Source organism: Chiloscyllium punctatum, chromosome 36 (genome assembly GCF_047496795.1).
Source record: "Chiloscyllium punctatum isolate Juve2018m chromosome 36, sChiPun1.3, whole genome shotgun sequence".
NCBI lineage: Eukaryota > Metazoa > Chordata > Chondrichthyes > Orectolobiformes > Hemiscylliidae > Chiloscyllium > Chiloscyllium punctatum.
Genome location: NC_092774.1, coordinates 22,854,903 through 22,876,014, shown reverse-complemented (window position 1 = coordinate 22,876,014; position 21,112 = coordinate 22,854,903). Strand labels below are relative to the sequence as shown.

General features: G+C 45.9%; 2 protein-coding genes across 6 annotated transcripts; one reads left to right on the top strand and one right to left on the bottom strand.

Annotated features, from left to right (window-relative positions):
* Nucleotides 1-1,079: 1,079 nt before the first annotated feature.
* Nucleotides 1,080-10,222, top strand: LOC140460250 (uncharacterized). Of its 4 annotated transcripts, XM_072554690.1 has the most exons (4): nt 1,092-1,186; nt 5,622-5,705; nt 6,493-6,647; nt 8,924-10,222. In XM_072554690.1, the coding sequence occupies exon 4, from the start codon at nt 9,265-9,267 to the stop codon at nt 10,159-10,161; it is 897 nt and encodes a 298-aa protein (XP_072410791.1). In that variant the 5' UTR covers nt 1,092-1,186; nt 5,622-5,705; nt 6,493-6,647; nt 8,924-9,264; the 3' UTR covers nt 10,162-10,222. The 4 variants fall into 4 exon arrangements, 3 of the variants coding, with proteins under 3 accessions (XP_072410790.1, XP_072410791.1, XP_072410792.1); XM_072554689.1 differs by lacking the exon at nt 5,622-5,705 and having other exon boundaries at nt 1,086-1,186; XR_011953923.1 differs by lacking the exons at nt 5,622-5,705; nt 6,493-6,647; nt 8,924-10,222 and adding an exon at nt 6,679-6,920 and having other exon boundaries at nt 1,080-1,186.
* A 2,249-nt stretch (nt 10,223-12,471) lies between these two features.
* Nucleotides 12,472-20,525, bottom strand: LOC140460258 (uncharacterized). Of its 2 annotated transcripts, none has more exons than XR_011953928.1 (2): nt 14,818-20,525; nt 12,472-13,279 (listed from the first exon to the last, which is right to left on the bottom strand). XR_011953928.1 is itself a non-coding variant. In XM_072554710.1 (2 exons), exons 1-2 carry the CDS (start codon nt 15,537-15,539, stop codon nt 13,180-13,182), a joined length of 603 nt encoding a protein of 200 aa, XP_072410811.1. In that variant the 5' UTR covers nt 15,540-16,792; the 3' UTR covers nt 12,472-13,179. The 2 variants fall into 2 exon arrangements, 1 of the variants encoding a protein (XP_072410811.1); XM_072554710.1 differs by having other exon boundaries at nt 15,037-16,792.
* Nucleotides 20,526-21,112: the final 587 nt, after the last annotated feature.

Here is a 21,112-nt window from a genome sequence, read left to right as displayed (position 1 = left end):
CTGCACCCCCCATTCTCTCTCTCTGCCAAACCCTCTACCCCCCAACCTGTGCACATCCAGGCTTTCTCTATCCCCGATGGTCTGTCCCCGTGTCCATTTTCTTTTTGTCTTTCCCTCCAAGCCTCTTCCTCCTGTCCAATCTCTGACCCCGCACCCCCAACCCCGTCCTTTCTCCTGCCTCGAGACCTCTGAGCATAGAGAGAGAATGGATGGTAATTACTCTACCTGGGAGACAGGAGGGGTTGATTTGAGAAATAACTGATCTTTAACATTGAGAATAGCGAAAACGATGTACTCAGAAACATCGGTAAAGTCTGAAAGCATATTCAATTGTTGAAAAAAAAAGCTGCAGCCATCTTTCTGAAATTTCCATAAAAATCTGTGTAGTTAGGCCACAGTTGAGGACAGGCTGGAAGGGTGCATGGGCGGAATCCTAGTCTTATGAAATTGGTTCAAATTGTGTAGAAATAGAGCCATAGAGTTGCACAGCACGGGAACAAACCTTTCGGTCCACGCCGACCATATATCCTAAATTAATCTAGTGATCCATTTGCCACCATTGGCCCATATACCTCTCAACTCTTCCTAATCATATACCCATCCAGATGCCTTTTAAATGTTGGAATTGTACCAGCCTTGACCACTGCCTCTGGTAGCTCATTCCATACCTATACCACGCTCTTCGGTCCTTTTGAACCTTTCCCCTCTCACCTTATACCTATGCCCCTCTAGTTTTGGACTTCCTCTACTCTGGGGAAAAGACATACAAATGTTGAGCAGCCAGACAAAATGAAAAAGTAATAAAGTGTTGAGCTCCAGGGAAACAAAACAAATTGTAGGTCTAGCGTTTCTTTTTTCTGACTGGCATTTGGACACCGATAATTTGTCAGTTACACTGGCAACTCCACTTGGTATACTGCGCATGCTTCTCAGTGTCAGCAAGCACTGCGCATGCTTCTTGGTGTCAGCAGAATACTGCGCATGCTCTTCTCTGTCAGCGGAACGACGCACGATATTGTTTTGATGGGCCAATGGAAAGTGCTGGAGGACCGGAAGGAGCCTGTCCCCATTGTCTGAATGCGGAAGTTGGATCATGAGTTTGTGTTGGTGCCGTTGCTGCTCCTCTCTCTCTGAATGAAGATTGAGCCTTACCCCAACTGCAACTTCTTTCCTCTATCCAACATCTGTGAGTACAACACATTTTTCTCACCCCCTTTTCCATTCTCGTGTTCAACTCGACTTTCAGCAAAGTTGGTTCATGTCTGTGTCTTAATTAGCAAACACGTGGCAAATGCAGTAACACAGTGTGCAGTTGTCGCCTTTCCTGTGAAATAAAAGCAGAAAGGAGATGCATTGTTCAAATGGTGATATATTGGGATGTGGAGCAAGTGAGGATTGCAGATGCTGGGGATCAGAGTTGAAAAGTGTGGTCCTGACAAAGCACAGCAGGTCAGGCACCATCCGAGGTGCAGGAGAGTCAACATTTTGGACACAAGCACTTCATCAGGAATGATGTGTGGATGTACAAAGGTGCCTCAGCTGCCTTCTACTCAGGCTTTCTACTCCAGTCAATGCCAGTTGTCACAAGCAATGACCAAGGCAAATGGTATATTAGCAAGAGAAATTGAGTTCAGAAATGTCTTCCTGCAGTTAGGGGTCATTGAATATATTCAAAGCTGAGTTCATCTGACTTTTAAATGTCAAAAATAGTTATGGGGGAAGGCAATATTTTTAAATTAAATATTTTATTGGAAACATTTTCAAATCCTTTACAAAACATCTAGACACAGAAAAGAACTAAACCAAAGTACAGAAAGATAGAGGCAATACAACAATGTCATATCACAATGCTATTAATAATGAACTACCTACTACCCTACCAGAACAACCATATCTGCTGAGTTTAATCTAAACTATAATCAAATTAAATAAAAATTAAAGTAAACTGAATGCACATTAACTTAAATTAGATTATATCACATTACTTTATTCTATTTCACTCACCACACCTCCACTGAGACTCCCAATCCTGGGAGCACCAGTTATTTTCCCAATATTCTTTTCCCCCAATCTCCCCCTCCCAGGGCCCCACGGGTGCCCAGACTGATTCCCACGGCTGTAACACGCCCCTAATTAATATTGCTGATAAGTCTGCATCAATATAATTTAGAAAGGACCGCCATGTCTTGTAAAATTGTTCCGTTTTGTGGTGCACCATATTTGTGAGGTAGTCTTGGGGGAGATGCTCCATCACCAGCATATGCCACCCCATAAGACCTGGGGGCTTTTCCAATGGCCAATTCATTAAAATGTGCTTCCTCGCACAGTGGGTAAGAATGTTACACAGTCTCTTGCCGTGTTCCCCCAGAGAGAGCAAATTTGGCAACCCCAGAAGAACTTCAATCCTCAGGATGTTCTTACCAAGCACTCCAGTATCTCTGGATCTTACAACAGTGTGGGAGAGTGCCTATACTAATTTTACATTTGGGACCCCCTGGTGACGCTCCTCTCTTGAACTTAGCTAGCCTCTCTGGCGCCAAATGAGCCCTGTGTAAAATCTTCAATTGCATGACCTCTGCTTTGTTACATATTGAAATTTTCCTTACATTTTCCCATATATCTTCCCATACTTCCAATGAAATATCCTCTCCTAGCTCCCAATTCCATGTCCTACAGAGTCCGTCCACATCCCGAAGGCACATCCCTTCTGTAAGTGATGCAAAATACGATCTGAAACAGCACCCGTACACTGGAGCACTCTTTTCTCCACATGTGGCCTGTAAAGCTGAGCCAGGAGCGTGGTCTTCCTCTGTATATAATCCCTTACCTGAAAGTACCGGAAAACGTTCCTATTAGACAATCCATACTTCTGACTTAGCTGGCTAAATAACATCAAGATCTCCCCCTCAAATAAGTTTCCTAAACAGGAGATTCCCTTATTCTCCCATGACTTTGAGCCAGAGTTCATTGCCCCAGATTGAAATCATTGGGCTCCCGCTAATGGGGTAAATGACGAGGTCTTCAGCCAATTGCCCTTGTCTTGCCTCATTATCTTCCAGGCTTTCACCGTATTTAAAATGATTGGACTCTTACACTGCTCAGTCACAGATTTCATCTTATCCATGAATAATAGATTAACTAGGGGACTGCAAGGCTTCAATGTCAAGCCAAATCGACCCTGAACCCCCCTGTGCCCAGTCACCCACATATGCTAACAAAGCACTTATTTGATATCTCCAAGTCTAGAAGATCCACTACCACCACCAACTCCCCCCCACCCCCCCCCCCCCACCCCCGTTTTATCCTCTCCAGTAATTGTACATAGTTAGCTTTATACAGCTGGTGGAAGGCAGGGGTAATAAAAATTCCCAAATACAAAAACCCTTTTGACGACCATCTAACCAGGAACTTCATTCCATCCTTCAGATCAGGCACCTCCATTAATACCTCCCACTGGCACGGCTTCCGATTCTGTAAAGTTGATCCTGCAGCCCGAAAAACTCCAGATACATTAATTGTTTGAATCAATCGAGGAACGCACTCCTCCGGATTGGCCAAGGAGAAGTGGATGTCATCAGCTTATAGGGTGATCTTATTCCCGCCCATTCCCACCCCTGGCCCCACTATTTCAGGATCCCTCCTGACAGCCCCAGCTAATGGCTCAATTGCCAAGGTAAGTAGCAGTGGTGAAAGAGGACACCCCTGTCGACTACCTCTCCCAATATTAAAGTTATCTGACTTAGTGCAGTTTGTGATGATGTTTGCCTTAGGATCATTATGCAACTCCACCACCCATCGACCAAAGGATCCCCCCCAAACCAAAACGCTGTAGGATCCCAAATAGGTACGGCCATTCTATCTGGTCAAATGCATTTTCTGCGTCTAGGGAGACACCGAACCCGGGATCAATCTTTGCTGGCATACCTGCACTATGGTCAGTACCCTCCTGATATTGTTGGAGGAGCTACAGCCCTTGACAAAACCCGTCTATTCATCTTTCATAATTTAGCGCAACACATTTTCCAACCTCAGGGCCAGCATCTTGGTAACAATTTTAAAATTTAAATTCAACAGGGTCTGTGTGAAGCACATTCTTCAGGCTCTTTCCCCTCCTTTAAAATGAGGGAGATATTAGCCTCCCTAAGAGAGTGCAGAAGACAATCCTGTGTATATGAATAGCAATACATCCCCAGAGGCGGCTCCACGAACACATTTATGAATTCCTTATAGAATTCACTTGGGAATCTATCTGACCCCAGTGGGATGCTTTATTGCTTCCTGCACCTCCTGTATCGTAATAGGCCCATTCAACAGGGAAACCTATTCTGCCTTTATACTGGGGAGGTGCAGGTCCTCAAAAAAGGACTGCATCCTCGCTGCAACGTGTTCGTCTCCCTCTGACCGATATTACTGTGCAAAGTATTCCATAAATCTAACATTGATCTTCTTCAACTCACTGTGCCAGCCTTCTCTCTAACAGACATAAAAGATTGGGAAGCATTTTTCTTTCTAGCCAGATATCGACTTGGCTTATCTCCAGATTAAAACAATCTTTGTTCAGCAAAGGAGACCCTTTTTTTGCCACCTGTGTGTGCAATGAGTCGAGAGCAGTCCGGAGAGCTGCAGTTTGACCAGGGAAGGCCTATTATAATATGCTTTCTCAGCTATCTGCAGCCGGGTCTCCAGCATATGATTTTGCTCCTCCCTCTGTCTCCTTCCATTTGTTGAATACGAAATAATCAGGCCTCATAAATATGCCTTAGTGGCCTCCCACAGTATTGCTGGATTACTGGCCATACCTGGGTTGATATCCCAGAAGGCCTTGAACTCTCTTCTGCTGTACTCAACGGATTTGCTACGCCTTAACAGGAATGGGTCCATGCACCAGTGCTGTGCATCCATTCCACCACCCTTGACTTTACCATCTAAATACACTGGCACATGGTCCGAGACACCTATATTGCCAATTTCACAAGCCAATGTTCTGTTCAAGCAATCCAATGGCATTAAAAAGTGTCAGTTCCCATGTGGCACTTGTGTGGGTTGGAAGAGAAAGTTATGTCTCTTCCATTAGGGTGGAGATGCCTCCACATTAGGGTGGAGATCCCAACTCCTCGCACATGTCCACCAACTGCTTAGGTTGTGTCGGTGTATCTGCCTGGCCCCTTGGCACCCTGTCTACCTCGGGATCTATTAGGCGATTAAAATCTTCTCCAATGACCATGCGGCGCACCCTAGACTTATTAATTTAGCAACAGCATCAATTAGAAATTTAAGAGGGTGCACCGGGGAACGATATACATTCAGGACGCCATACTCTTCTCCATGTGTTAGAGCTGTAAGAATGATGGACCATCCATGTTCATCCTTAATTTGCTCAATTACCTGGACAGGGAGGTTCATTCTTACCAGTATAGCCACTCCTCTACACTTGGAGCTAAAGGAGGAGAAGAATACCCTATCATAACCCCCCCCCCCCCCCGCCCCCCCGCCCCCACTGCAGTTTTAGATGTTCCTTATCATTTAAATGTGTCTCTTGCAGCAGGGTGATGTCCACCCTTTCCTTTCTAGGGCTTAACAGCATCTTTTTAATGGGGGAATGGCTCCCTTTTACATTCCAGGTGCACCACCTGAATGAATCAGTAGCCATGGTCATCCAGGGCAGCCCGTGGTTACCCAAGAGGAGGAAGCTTATCTGAGGTGTGGTGAGCGACAAAGACATTAACTGGATAAAGTCTAAAAACTACTCCTATTAAAAACTACTCTAAATAAAAATCTAACAACCACATATAACTTAAGCAAACACTCAAATAACCCCAATTATGTAGAGAACTCCCCCACCCTCCCCCCCGCCCCACCCCACCCTTGCCACCATCCCGGCTCCTTCCCGCTGAGGCTGTGCCCCAAGCGCCAGGCAATTCACAGATTGAACAAAATATATTATTTACATTCTGAGAGTTAACAATGCTTGCCCATCTCCCCACACCCTTTCTCCATACATCTTAACCACAGATATCGCCACCCCAATCCAAAAACAAAAGGACAGCAGTGAAAAAAAGGCCTCAGATAATACCTAACCGACCGTTTTACTAAATAATTCCAGTTTTATATGAAGGCAGTACATATCAAGCCGATAACCACAACAAAAAGGGGCAAAAAGTAGCATTGTCTGTAATGATGTCCCGCCTTCACCCCGACCTGAGTCCTTTAATTCAGTGAATTCACAAAGCCCTTCGCCTTTTCTGTTGAATCAAAATTATATACCGTCCCTCCATGAGAGAAATGCAACACGGCCAGGTACCTCAAGGAATATTGAATGTTCATATCCCTTAATTTTCTCTTAACTTCATCAAATGCTCTTCTGTTCTTCATCCAGGCTCCCGAGAAGTCCTGAAAACACATTATTCTTGAGCCTTTGTGCATTAAGGCCTCTGGATCTCTTACCAGTCTTCTTGCTGTTTCAATCACTAACTGTTTTTCTTTATAATGCAGGAGTTGCACTCGGACCGTGCGGGGGCGTGGGTCCGGCCCTGACCGCATTTCGATCAAGTAGGCCCGCCCCACACTCGACAGACCCGACTCCGACTCCAGCCCCAGGAATCCAACGAGGTCTTCACCTTCCTTGCATTCCGGAAGACCCACGAGCTGTAAGATTTTTCTTCTACTTTTGTTTTCCAGGTCGTCGTCCACTTGCTCCTGAAGGACCCGAACCTGGTCTTCCAGCGTTTGGATCCTTCCTCCTGAGACCTCTGCCACGGTCTCCGATGCCACGGTCCTCTCCTCCACTGCCTATTCTCTTCGGTCCAACATTTGAATTTTCTGTTTATGCTTTTCCAGCGTGGCAGATAGTGGTTCCACTGCTGCTTCAATCTTATCTCAGAGTTTGCCATCTCCGAGAGTAACTGCTGCTGCCCCATTAAATCCAAAGGGACAGCCCTGGGAGTTTGAGCATTGGCTCCAGGCACCCCTGATGCAGTAGGAGAATGCCCTGCATACTGCACCCCTGTCGGCTCCTTTCCTTCATTTGCTTTCCTTATGGTCTTAAAGCTGTCAAACCACAATTATAGCAGCTCCAGATGTTCAGTAAATTTCTATTAGCAATTTTTTTTCTCTTACAGATGGTTAATGAGGTGGGGGGGTGGGGGTAAAGGTCCACCTTGCCGGGGGTGGCAGACCACTCAAACCACCGCCATCTTGGATTTCCAAGAAAATGGTTTTAAGACCAGTACAGAACACCTACAGGGTCATACAGCACAGAAATAGACCCTTCAGTCCAACTAGTCTATGCTGACTATGTTTTCAAACCCAACTAGTCCCATTTGCCAGTGATTGGCCCATATCCCTCTGAACTTTTCCTATTCATGTGCTTATCCAAATGTCTATTAAACATTGTAACTGTACCTGCATCCACCATTTCCTCTGGACACCCATTCCACGCACAAACCACTCTCTGTGTGAAAAAAATGGAGCTCTTCATGTCTTTTTTTAAAATCTTTCTCTTCTCACCTTCAAAATTTGCTCCCTTATCTTGAAAGCCCCACCCTAGTAAAAGGAGACCTGCCGTTCACCTCATCTGTACCCCTCATGATTTTATAATCCTCTATAACCTCACCTCTCAATCTCCTCTGCTCCAGTGAAAGAAATCCCAGTCTATCCACCTGGCTGTAGGTATATTCATATCCAGTTAAGATCTGTTCAATGCTGGTGCAGGCTCAAAAGACCAAATGGCCAACTCCTGCTCCCAATTCTCTCACTCTGTGTCCAGAACAGCATTGGGAGATTGGGAAAGGGGAGATGTAGATATCTTGTTTGTTTTTATTTTTAAAATGCACTTGATTCCCACAAATAAATGCAACAGGTACAAGTACAGCACATGCAGTATTCCTCATTGCAGCTTCAAGGTTTTGTGTCCTCTTCTTCCGCTTTGGCTCCAGCACGTTCAGCATCCTCCCCCTCCCTCCCCTCCCCCCCCAACCACCCCCCCCCCCCCACCACCCCCCCCCCCCCCACCCCCACCCCACCCCCCCCCCCCCCCATCCCCGCCCTGAGCCGTTGATCCTTCCATTGTTTATAAAATCAAGAGAGGCATGGATAGGGTAAATAAACAAGGTCACTTCTCTGGAAATCCAGAACTAAAGAATAATAGGTTTGTGGTGGGGCGGGGGGGGGGGGGGGGGGGGAGATTTAAAAGGGACCTAAAGGGCAATTCATGCAGAAGATGGTGCATGTAAGGAAAGAGCTGCCAGAGGAAGTAGTGGATGCTGGCATAATCCTAACATATTTAAAGGCATCTGGATGGGTATATGAATAGGAAGGGTTTAGAAGGATATGGGCCAAACGCTGGCAAATGAGACCTAGATTCGGTGAGGATATCTGGTCAGCATAGACTAGTTGGACCAAAGGGCCTTTGTCTGTGCTATATATCTAGATGACTCTGGTTTGCCACTTCAGTCTGTTCAGTTTCTCTCTCGTATCATTGCCTTGATGTCTCATTCCAAAACTCCCCCACCCCCGTGGGGGCAGGTTAACCATTTTGCGTTTGGTTGTTTGTCAAGAAGCTGAATTGCAGTTCATCCTGAATGTACACACTATATTTTTGCTTCCCAAAATCAGACATACTCACTCTCAACAGTATCCCAATGTCGTGGAAGATATTAAGTTTCAGGTGGAGGTATCCAAAATTCAGAGAGATGTCAGTTGTGACTGTTTTGCTCTTCTGTCCCTGTCAGATCCTGAATCAGCACTTTCAGGAGAATTAGAATGGAGTGAGAACAGAGAGAGAGAGAGAGAGAGAGAGAGAGTGGGATGGTGCTTTCAGTTTTGTGGAATAACAAAAGAAAAGAATGTTCTGCAGAAAGTAGAATTGCTAGTTCTGAATTTCTACACTGGACTGACAGTGATGACTTTTGTAATCTCTTTTCAGAGTATTTGATCTGAAGATGAAGTTTCAAAATCAACACATGAAGGGCTTATGCCTGAACCATTGACTCTCCTGCTCCTCAGATGCTGCCTGACCCATAGTTTTTGACTCTGATTCTCCAGCATTTGTGAGCCACTCAATCCATCGGGACTGCAACAATTTTCAACTATGATCCAATTGGTTCCTGTTTTAGTACGTTTTCAACATCAGTGGGACTGGAAGAGAGACCCTACTGTTGCAGCAACGCACTGAGTGTGGAGCCTGAATCAGTTATCTGGCTGGATAGAGGAATTCAAGGCAGGGAGGGGACATACACGCGTTTGTATGCAACTGTAGCTTCGGCCATGGAGAAACCATGGAAGTGTGGCGACTGCGGGAAAGGCTTCCGTGTCCCGTCTGCCCTGGAGACACATCGGCGCAGTCACACCAGGGAGAAGCCATTCTCCTGTCCTGAGTGCGGGAAGGCGTTCAGTGATTCCTCTGCCCTTCTGAGGCACCGACGGGTGCACACAGGGGAGAGGCCCTTCAGCTGCCCTGAGTGCAGGAAGAGCTTCAGCGATTCCTCCGCCCGGCTGAGGCACTTGCGGGTTCACACAGGGGAGAGGCCCTTCAGCTGCCTCAAGTGCGGGAAGGCCTTCAGCGATTCCTCTGCCCTGATGAGGCACCAGCGGGTGCACACAGGGGAGAGGCCCTTCCGCTGCCCAGATTGTGGGAAAGTGTTCACTCGCTCCTCCCACCTCGCGATTCACCGGCGGGTCCACACCGGTGAGAAGCCCTTCCCCTGCCCCAAATGTGGGAAGGCCTTCAGCAATTCTTCTGACCTGCTGATCCACCGGCGGGTCCACACCGGCGACAGGCCATTCACCTGCTCTGTCTGCGGGAAGTGCTTTACACGCTCTTCTGACCTGCTGAAGCACCGGCGGGTCCACACTGGGGAAAGGCCCTTCAGCTGCTCTGAGTGCGGGAAGGGCTTTACCCAGGTCTCCCACCTGCTGACACATCGGTGGGTCCACACTGGGGAGAGGCCATTCACCTGCCTCGAGTGCGGGAAGGGCTTTGCTGTCTCCTCCACTCTACTGACGCACCAGCGGGTCCACACTGGGGAGAGGCCGTTTGCCTGCCCCGAATGTGGGCAGAGGTTCACAATGTCCTGCAGTTTGAACAAGCACCAGCGGAGGCACCAGTGCTCCCAACAATCAGATTCTGCCGGTAACACTGCTGAGGGTCACCCCCAGGACTGAACCTCCTGCCCTTTCTGACAGTGGGTGCAGTGGGAGAGCTGATAGGCTTTTTTGTTTTCTACTGGGGGCGGGGGGGGGGGGGGGGGTTTGGGAGTGGTGGTGGCTCATTGGTTAGCACTGCTGCCTCATAACACCAGGGACGCAGATTTCATCCTCAGGGTGACTGTCTGTGGAGAGTTTGCACTATCCCCCACCACCCCGTGTCTGTGTGCGTTTCCTCCGCTTGCTCCAGTATCTTCCCAAAGTCCAAACATGCGCATATTTGGGCGAATTGGCCAAGCTAAATAGTCCCATAGTGTACAGGTGTGGTGCATTAGTAAGGGGTAAGTGCAGAGTGATAGGGTAGGAGAATGTGTCTGGGTGAGTTACTCTTCAAAGGATCACTGTGAACTTGTTGGGCAGAAGGGCCTGTTTCCACACTGCAGGGATTCTATAATTCTGTGAACATTGCTTCCAGTGGGCGCTGCTGCTCATTGATCCCAGGACCCGCACAATCCAAAGACCACAAGACCATTGGAGCAGAAGTTAGGCTATTTTGACCCATCGAATCTGCTCCACCATTTGTTAGAGACAAAATAAACAAACTTCAGATGCTGGAATCTAAAATAGACAAACAGGAGGCTGGGCACAGCAAGGCAGGCAGCACCAGGAGGTGGAGAAGTCAGCATTTCAGGTATTATCCCTCAGGACTGAAGAAGGGTTCTACCCGAAACATTGACATCTCCATCAGAAATGATTTATCAGGAGGTTGTTAGAACGAGAGGGCATAGGTTTAGAGTGAGAGGGGAAAGATTTAAAAGGGACCTAAAGGGAAAACTTTTCATGCAGAGTGTGGTGTGCGTATGGAATAAGCTGCCAGAGGAAGTGGAGGAGGCTGGTAGAATTACAGAATTTAAAAGACATTTGGTTGGGGACATGAATCGAAAGAGTTAGAGGGATTTGGGCCAAGTGCTGGCAAATGGGACTAGATTAATTTAGAATATCTGGTCAGCGTAGACGAGTTGGACTGAAGGATCTGTTTCCGTGCTGTACCTCTCTATGACTACCGGTCTTGATGTAAGTTTAGAATTGAGTAACTTTGAATTGTTCAATCTTGTTGAATTCACCTCCGGGAAGGTTTCAAATGAACCCCTCCAAGCAATATGATTTAACTACACCGAGTTGGATAAAGTATCCCATCAAGTTCAACAATGAATCGCAGTTGAAGAAGTCAGAAGTCACACAACCCCAGGTTACAGTCCAACAGGTTTATTTGAAATCCCAAGCTTTGGGAACATTGCTCCTTCATCAGTGCTGCTCCTTCATCACTTCACCTGATGAAGGAACAGTGCTTCGAAAGCTCATGAGTTCAAATCAATCTATTGGGATTGTGACCTGGTGTTGTGTGACTTCTGACCTGTCCACCCCCAGCACCTCCACTTCAGAGTTGACGAATGAGATCAGATTTTATTCAGCATGATTTAGTGAGATATTCATCTGGGTGACCTTATGACTGAAACATCGATCCTCCTGCTCCTCGGGTGCTGCCTGACCTGCTGTGCTTTTCCTGCATCACACTCTCAACTCTGATCTCCAGCATTTTCGGTCCTCACTTTTTCCTGGTTCATGTGGAAACTCAACACTGTCAGAGTGACAAAGAGACACCAGTCATCGAGTACTATAGCACAGAGACAGGCCCTTCAGCCCAAACCGGTCCATGCTGACCAAAATGTTTGTCAACACTAACCCCATTTCCCTGCACTTGGCCCATATCCTTCTAAAGTTTTCCTATCCATGTATTTTTTGTTTTTTTTTCAATGTTGTTCATGTACCTGCTCCAACCACTTCCACTGGCAGCTGTTTCCCCAGGCGAACTACACTTTGTAAATATTTTGCCCCACATCTTTTCTTCCACCTTTCTCCTCTCGCCATAAAAACACGTCCTTGCTCTTGAAATCCTCCCCCTAGGGAAGAGACCGTTACCATTAAGCCAACTCTACCCCTCATGGTTTGAAAATATTGCCTCAACTTCCTCTGCTCCAGTAGAAAAACATCCCAGCCTATCCAGCTTAAATTCTAATTTGATAATAATGGCAGTGATGATTTTGGCTGTGTATGTGTCAAGGATCGCTCATTTCTAAAGCAATGCTGTGTCTCTTAAGTGATCTTAAAACGGTTGGTGGGTGGGAGGGATCAGCCTTCGCTTTATAACAGTATTGAAGACATTCTCTTGAATGCAATGGAGTCAATATTAATCCTAGCCTCATGGTGTGGTTGTGGATGAATCACCTTAATTTGGCTCCTGACTCAGAAACCGCACAGAGAATCAACTGCTGAAACAATGATTTGCACTTTATTGCACGTAGCAACCACAAATAAAACCTCTCAAGTTCATTCAGCTTCACCTCCCGACCTTGGCTATCACCCAGTTGATGGCTGAATTTAACTGGGTTTCCACCGACAGTGCCCATCTCTGGAAATGTCCAGGGGTTTGATGCAGTATTATTCTTCTAAGTACTGCTGCTGCTGTATCATACTGGAGTTGAATTTTGGTGGCGGTTCCTCAATTTCAAATCTGTGGAGTGACTTTTTTTAAGACTCTAACATCACCTCACATTGCTGGAGACCTCAGGTCTGTAGTTTACCTTCTTATCCTTGAAGGTTCGGTGTCTGTTTGAAACAGCCTGCCCTGCATTTAACCCGTCTATGTCAGGGCTTTCCTTCTACAGGCAGAATTAATTGTCCTTTTGTCACACCATTATTAACAACATTATCTTACCTGTCCCAAGAAACAACTTACTGTGTTGCCTCCTTCTTCCCAGGGATGGTTAACAAGCCATTTATCGTGTTGAATCTGCTCTGCCATTCAATCATGGCTGATATGTTTCTTAACCCCATTCTCCCTGTAACCTTTGAGCCCCTTGATACTCAAGAGTGAGTGAATGGTGGAGCAGACTCAATGGGCTGAATGGCCTAATTTCACTTCCTGTGGTGTCACAGTTTCTCATCAGCCCTTTCGTTTCCTTGCTCCAGAAAGAGTTATTGTTGACTCGTGAAGTTGGGGAAGTTCTGGAGTTTCCAGGTGCACACCACGCTCCTCTCTGCCTCCTCTTCCTCAGCCTTCAGGTAAAGGGAAGACCTTTTAGAACAGAGATAAGGAGAACTTCAGACAGAGAGCGGTGTATCTATGGAATTCACTGCCCCAGAAGGCCGAGGAGGCCAGATCATTGAATATATTTAAGATTGGATAACTAGGTTCTTGAGTATCAAGAGGATCAAAGGTTACGGGGAGAATGGGGTTGAGAAACTTGTCAGCCATGATTGAATGGTGGAGCAGGCTGAATGGCATAATTTCTGCTCCTATACTCCTGTATGCTGATGTGTGGAGGGGTGAGGATGGGGGAAAAGAGATAAAGAGGGGAATACAATTAAGGTGAATCCGGATACAGATACATAGGAAATTCAAGAATTGTACGATAAATTTCAGACCACATAGAAGCACTGGCATACAGAGGGATCTGACCATATAGATCTCCAAAAGTGGCAACACAGGCTGGTAACGTGATCAAGAAGGCACACAGCACGTTTGCCTTGCGTGTAAGAGTTGGCGAGTTATGTTATAGCTATTTATTCCAGTCACATTCAGAATATTACATGCAGTTCTGGTCGCCACACGACCGGAAGGACATGGATGCTCTGGGGAGAGGGTATAGAGAAGGTTCACTAGGACATGCCTGGTCTGGAGGTCTCATTATGAGAAGAAATGGGATAAACCTGGATTATTTTCACTGTAAAGATGGAGGCGGAAGGATGACCTCAACAAAATGATGAGACACACAGATTGGCTGGACGGGGGCGGCATGGTGGCTCAATCATTAGCACTGATGCCTCAGAGCACCAGGGAAACTGGTTCGATTTCAGTCTCAGGCGAGTGTCTGGGTGAAGTTTGCACATTCTCCCTGCGTCGATATGGCTTTCCTCCGGTTTCCTCTCACAATCCAAATGTGTAGGTTAGGGTGGAGTGGCTATGCTAAATTACCCACTGCCCAGGAATTGGCAGGTTAAGTTGGATTGTCCATGCTTAAATTGCCCCACAGTGTTCAGGAATGTGAAAGTTCGGTACATTAGTCAGGGGTAAATGTCAAGTAATAAGGGTAGTGAAATGGGTCTGTGTGGATTATTCTTTGGATGTTTGGTGTTGGGCCAGATAGTCTGTTAGATACTCAGAGGCTTTCCCCCCAGGGTGGAAAAGTCAACTACAAGAGGGCACAGGTTCAAGGTGAGAGGGGGACAGTCCAGGGGAGAATTGAAAGGAAAGATTTTTCACACAGTTGGATGGTGGATGCCTGGAATGCAGGGCTAGTGGATGTAGTGGAAAGAGGCACCTTAGCAACAATTAAGGTATATCTGGATAGACACATGAATGGGAGGTGAATACAGGGACAGAAACCACGCATCGGCAATAAATAGAAGGTCTACGTTAGGATTAAGAATTGGCACACGCTTGGGCGGGGAGGGTGTAGGGGGTAAAATGAACTTTCAAAAAGCAGGGGATACCTGTATGCTGATGAAGGGGTGGGTGGAGGCTCAGGTGGAGCATTAACACTGAGAGGCCAATTGGATGGACTGTGCTGGAGACTCAATGGGACAGAGACAAATGTATCTATTAAAATCTACCTGCACTTCAGCCGCTTCTGTGGACTGTTTCCGTAGGGAAGGTGCAATCCCTGGCTCAGAGAGTGTCAGGCCCCACTGGAAGTAAAGTGGGTGAGAGCGCGGCCAGTCAGCATAAAGGAAACCCTTACCCCTCCCACTTCACCCACTAAACAGGGTTCAAGATGTGACTCTCAGCAATGGTAACAGCAGAATCCAACCCGAATCCCTGCGCCATCTCACTTGCGAAGTTGCTGGTGTCTCCCCAAGTTGCACGACTGGGTGAAGCCTTTCCCACACACTGGACAGGTGAACGGCCGCTCCTTGGTGTGGATGCGCTGGTGTTTGTGCAGGGTGGAGGAATCGCACAAGTCATTGCTCCACATGGGACAGGTGAACAGCTTCTCCCCAGTGTGGACGCGGAAGCTGAGCAGCAGGTGATACGACTGGGTGGAGCCCTTCCTGTACACGGAGCAGGAAAACGGTTTCTTCCCGCTGTGGATCCGCTGGTGCGGCAGCAGGTGGTGTGACTGAGTGAAGCCCTGCCCACACACAGGGCAGATGAACGGGTTCTTGCTGGTATGGACACACTGGTGGGCCAGGAGGTGGTGTAACTGAGTGAAGCCTTTTCTGCACTGAGTGCAGGTGAACAGCCGCTGCCTGGTGTGCAAACGCCGATGAATCTCCAGCGCAGATGGCGAAAGGAAACCATTCCCACATTCCCCATATTTCCACGGTTTCTCCATGGGGCAGGTGCCCTCATCTGTCTCAGACCTTAACAATCACTTGAAAACTCGCTCACGCTTACAGCATGTGTGTGCTGTTACTGGTGAACCCGCTGATCATTGGAACACTCTCATTCAGTCTGGAAAGCTTGTTCCAGTCACTACTCTGGTGTGTGGGTATGTGAGACTCTGGGTTTCCAGTCACACTGACGTTTAAAACCTAACTAAGCAGACAGACCTTCTCCCCTTTGTTTTCAAGGCCATCAATATCCACGTCCTCGTGAATCAAGTGACTGTCAGACGTTGATGCGATGTTTGGTCTGAGATTTCTGCCGCCAAATTCTTCTCTTGTAATATTCCTGTGAAGTGATTGCAAAGGTCATCACAGTCAGTCCATGATAGAAAATCTGAACGTAACTCTAGTTACTGTGGAACATTCTTTCCTCTCAGTCCCAAAGATCTTTGTGTAGATCTATATGTAACTGTAAACCAACACGGTTATGGGGCAGACTGCATACCTCCACGAAGAGTTCACATGGACTCAAGTTGCTGAATGGACCTCTGTAGTGCAGTATTGACACTCTTACAGAAGATCTACAATATGCTGCAGTACGATATTACAAGCCCAGAAACAACTGCAAATCAGACAAGGTCTTTTCAGAAGTTGGACCATGAACTTCTGAAGCTGCTGCTGCTCTTCCTCTCTCTCTGAATGAAGATTGATCTTTACCCAGACTGCAACTTCCTTCCTCTGTCCAAATATTTGTGAACACAGCCCTTTTTTTGAAGGATGGCATGTTTTCTGATCATCACAGTTAAAGGGGTGCCTTCCCCCTGATGTGCAAAGGGACAGTCAGTCAGGGGAGGGCAGGGTCACGTCTTGTGTTGTTGTGTGAAATCTGTGACAACTGCAATAATTCATCCCAACTCCTGTACTCAGTGCTCTGACTGATGAAAGCAAGCATGCCGAAAGTCTTCTTCACCGCCCTGTCTACCCATGACTCCACTTTCTAGGAGCTATGAACCTGCACCCCTCCATCTCTTGGTTTGAAATACTGCATATGAAACAGATTTGGTGCTTGTTGGTATGTGTGCTTATCTGACTCTAATTTGGTATTTTATACTGAATGCCATGACTGATAAAGGCCAGTGTGCCAAAAATTTCTACCTGTGACTCCATTTTCAGAGAACTGTGAACCTGTACTCCAAGATCCCTCTGTTCCACTACACTCCTTAAGGTCCTGCCATTCACCATGAAATTCCTACCTTGATTTGACTATGCAAAACGTAAGACCTCACACTTATCTATATTAAACTCCATTTGCCATTAATCTTAAACCTATGCCCTCTAATTTTGGACTCCCCCACCCCAAGGGAAAAGACCTTGCCTATTTACCCTACCCATGCCCCTCATGATTTTATAAATGTCTTTAAAGTCACCCCTCAGCCTCCAAAGCTCCAGGAAAAATAGCCCCAGTCTATTCAGCCTCTTCCTGTAGCTCAAACCCTCCAACCCTGGCAGCATCCTTGTAAATGTTTTCTGAACCCTTTCAAGTTTCACAACACCCTTCCTGGAGCAGAAAGCACAGAATTGCATGCAGTATTGCAACAATGATGGAACCAATGTCCTCTCTGAAGAGGATTTTAAAACAATAGTTATAACTACAAGCAAATCAAGTTAGTTGGGCATGACTTTCCCATAGCAGTTTGTTTTGGCTATCCTTCATTAACCTATGCTTTATAATATATATGAAAATATTTTGAGGGATGGGATTGTTGCTAGCACGTCCAACATTTGCTCACCATCCCTCATGGCCGTTGGACCGAGCAATTGGCTACATGCTAGAAGGCAGTTGAGTTTCAACCACATAGTAGGAGGTCTGGAGTCACATGATGTGAGCGTGTGCACACGCGTGCGTAGGGTTGTGAATGGTAGATTTCCATCCCTTAAAGAACACTTTCACAACACTCTGTAATGATTGGACAAAAGCAACAGTTCTGGCAGCATCTATGAGGAGATGACACTGTTACTGTTTTGAGTCCGGTGACCCTTCAAAATTAGGCTGGATTCAAAACATTAACTGTTTTCTTTCCACAGATGCTGCCAGACCTGCTGCGATTCCCCAGCAATTGTACCTTTTGTTGCTGATCTCCAACATCTGTAATTCATTGTCTTAGCCAATAATGGTTTCTGGTTGCCAATACTGAGACAAACTCTCACTTCCAGATCTTTGTATTCATTGAAAATAAAGTCCACTAGCATCCATGATGGGATTTTAATTTTTGTTCTCAGAAGATAGATCTCTGGGCGACTTAACCAGTATCACTAGATCACAATCTTCCCTTCACTGACAGTGACATTGACAATCTTGTCCTGAATATTTTTCTTTATTCATTCATGGTACGTGACACTTTGTCTCCCAAAAAAAAACAAGTGCCAATTCAGAGGGCAGTTAAGAGTCAACCACATGACTTTGGATCAAGAGTGACACATTCACCAAACTGGGAAAGGACTGAAGATTTCCTTCCTTAAAAAAAGGTTATTCGTGAACAAGATAGGTACTTATGACAATTGATAAGATCACCAAAGCACCAAATGCCACCAACTCCCTATAATCTCTAGGCTTCCCAACACTGACTGGTCTGTAATTGCCAGTTGTATCCTTTTCCTCATTACTATTTACTATTTAATTCAGCCCATTAAGTTGACTCTGCCATTTATTCAGATCATGATTATTCTGGTCAACATTTACTCCACTTTCCTGCCATTGTCTCATAATCCTCAATTCACTTACTGATTAAAAAAAAACAACTCTCTCAGCCTTGAATGCAAATAACAACCCAGGCTCAACAGCCCTCTGTACTGTCAAGTTCCACAGATTTACTGCCCTCAGGAAAAATTCCTATCTGTCCTAAACATGCAATCTCTTATATGGAGGTTACTTCCTCTGGTCCCAGACTCACCCACTTTTCCACATCTAGCCTGTCAAGTCTCCTCAGAATCTTGTACGTGACAATAAGGTTACCTCTAATTCTTCTAACTTCTAATAAGCACAGGCTCAACCTATTCAGTTCCCCTCATAAGACATTCTTGCCATCCCTGATATCATCATGGTCAACTTTCTCTGGAGTGCCTCCAATACCAATATATCCTTCCTCAGGTAAAGGGCCCTAAACTGTTCACAGTATTCAGTTGGGGCCTGACTAATGCCTTACATAGGTTCACTATAACCTTCCTACATTTATACTCTATTGAAAAGGCCAACCTCCCATTTGCCTCCCTATTACTCACTGAAATTGGTTGAAGAGATTCGTGGACGTGATTCCAAATCCCTCTGTTCTAAACTTTTCTCCATTTAATATTCAGTTCTTCACCTCCTGACAAACTGCTTTACCTCATTTTCCCATCTGCCAAGCTTTCACTCATTTGCTTAACCTGTCGATATCCCTCTCCAGATATCTAATGTCATCCTCGCCACCTGCTTTCACATCAACTGTCTCTTCTGCAAACTTAGCAATAGTACATTCACTTTACTTATCCAAGTAATTCATATATATATTGTAAATAATGTTGGCCCCAGTGCTGATCCCGGTGGTACACCACTAGTAACAAGTTGCCATCCTGAACATGCCTCTTATCACAACTGTGGTAGTTAGCCAATCCTCTATCCATGCTAACATACAGCCTCCAACACCCTGGGCTCTTTGATTATTTCATGAGATGTGAATATCATTGACTGTGCCAACAACTCTTCCCAAATTGTCCTTGAAAATGTGGTGTTGAGCTGCCTCTTAAATTGCTTCACAAACATGACGTGGACTACCACAATGTTTAGGAGTGTGTTCTAGCATTTTGGTCAATAACAGAAGTAATGCGGTATATTCCGCAGTCGGAATGCTGTGTTCACACTTGTTTGTTCTTGGTGGTTGAGGTCATGGCTTGGAAGGTGGTTTTGAAGAACAACCACTCATGCAATCAAGCCAGACTGATAGATTGTGGCCAGAGACTCTGCCACTTTGACTTTCCTCATCAATCACCCAGGACTCTTTGCTTACTATTTCATGAGATGTGAATATCATTGGCTGTGCCAACAACTCTTCCCAAACTGACCTGCCTCTTAAATTGCTTCACAAATATGATGTGGATTGCAACAATGTTCAGGAGTGAGTTCCAGCATTTTGGTCAATAACAAAGAAACAATGCGATATATCTTGGAGTCGGAATCCTGTGTTCACACTTGTCTGTTCTTGGTAATTGAGGTCATGGCTTGGAAGGTGCTTTTGAAGAACCACCACTCATGCAATCAAGCCAGACTGAGAGATTGTGGCCACAGACTCTGCCATTTGATTTTCCTCATCAATCTACATTCTTTCCAGCCATGTTTCAGTCTCAAACTGCCACGCAATGCCTTCCGATACGGCTTAAAGGTAAGAATACACAAGATAATCAATCGTATTTTGGGTTGTATAAATCTTAGCCTGCCAGAATTACTTTCTTAGACTTTAATTAGACTTTAATTGGCTGCATGAAATGGTTTGTTGGTCAGACTTGAATCATCATGCTCAAAGGAGACAATGCGAATAATATCATTAAGCTCCTCTTTTTGTTAAAAAAGGACAAGCTCTTGATTTATTTTTACAACTTACTGGTATTCACACCTGCACATTCAATGTCAAACTCAGACATCATAAATGAAATTACACCATTAATTTTGTTTTACAACAATCCAACAGATCAATTAATAATACACAATGAATACCAAGTCTCATTAATATGAAATTAAATTTGATCAAATAAAATGTAAAATTCAAGATGTGAGATAACAAATGGGGGAAGGGCAGAAGGTAAGAAATGCAGCATCATAGAAGGTGTTCCTCCAGGGAGTGTATTTTACCAACTACAACTGCTCAATATAAACAAACACTCTGACATGATCCTCCGGTTTTAATGTAAACCATAGCCCCATACAGTAGGTACCATTTAAATAAGTTAATAGATACAAGCCTTGAGCAAATCCAGCCTCCAGCCGGACCCCCCGCTTCTTGGAGCTCGGACCTTCCTCCAGCTCCGGGGGGGTTGTTGAGCTCCTGGGCTCCGGCCGCCGCCGAAGAAGCCGCGGGCGCCGGCTCTCTCTCCTCCACCGCCGACATTTTTAATTTGTTTTCTCGTTCACCCGGTAACGGTCACCTCCCCCTTCCCGGGCCCCGGAAATTATACAAAAATAAACAATAAACCCCACCGGGGACTGTCTCCTTTTCTTCACAACTTTTGTTTGAAAAGTTCCGGCTTTAATTTGAAATGTATTTTAAAGGTATTTTCTGAGGTAAACGATGTCTGTCTGCCCCCCTCCCTCCGTCAGAAACCGCCCGCTGAGTCGATGAGAAAACCGCAGCCTCGCGCCGCCATCTTTGTTTTTCTTCTTCTTTCCGTCTCCTCCTTCAGTGACGCGCGTCATCCGCGCTCCCTCCAATCAGAGCGCACCTTACTCCACCTGACCAATGGCGGCCGGCTTTGCATTTAAAAAGGAAGCCACAACCCGGAATGTCGCTCTCCGATTCGTCCGCACCGACCGCAGCCTTTGGGATTGGTGGAG

Excerpts from the sequence above, each read along its gene's own strand:
- LOC140460250 (XM_072554689.1), top strand. The coding sequence starts at position 9,265 with ATGGAGAAACCATGGAAGTGTGGCGACTGCGGGAAAGGCTTCCGTGTC.
- LOC140460258 (XM_072554710.1), bottom strand. The coding sequence starts at position 15,539 with ATGGAGAAACCGTGGAAATATGGGGAATGTGGGAATGGTTTCCTTTCG. Across the intron at positions 13,280-15,036 it reads AGACACCAGCAACTTCGCAA|GTCTTCCCTTTACCTGAAGG; the intron begins GTGAGATGGCGC and ends CTGTTCTAAAAG.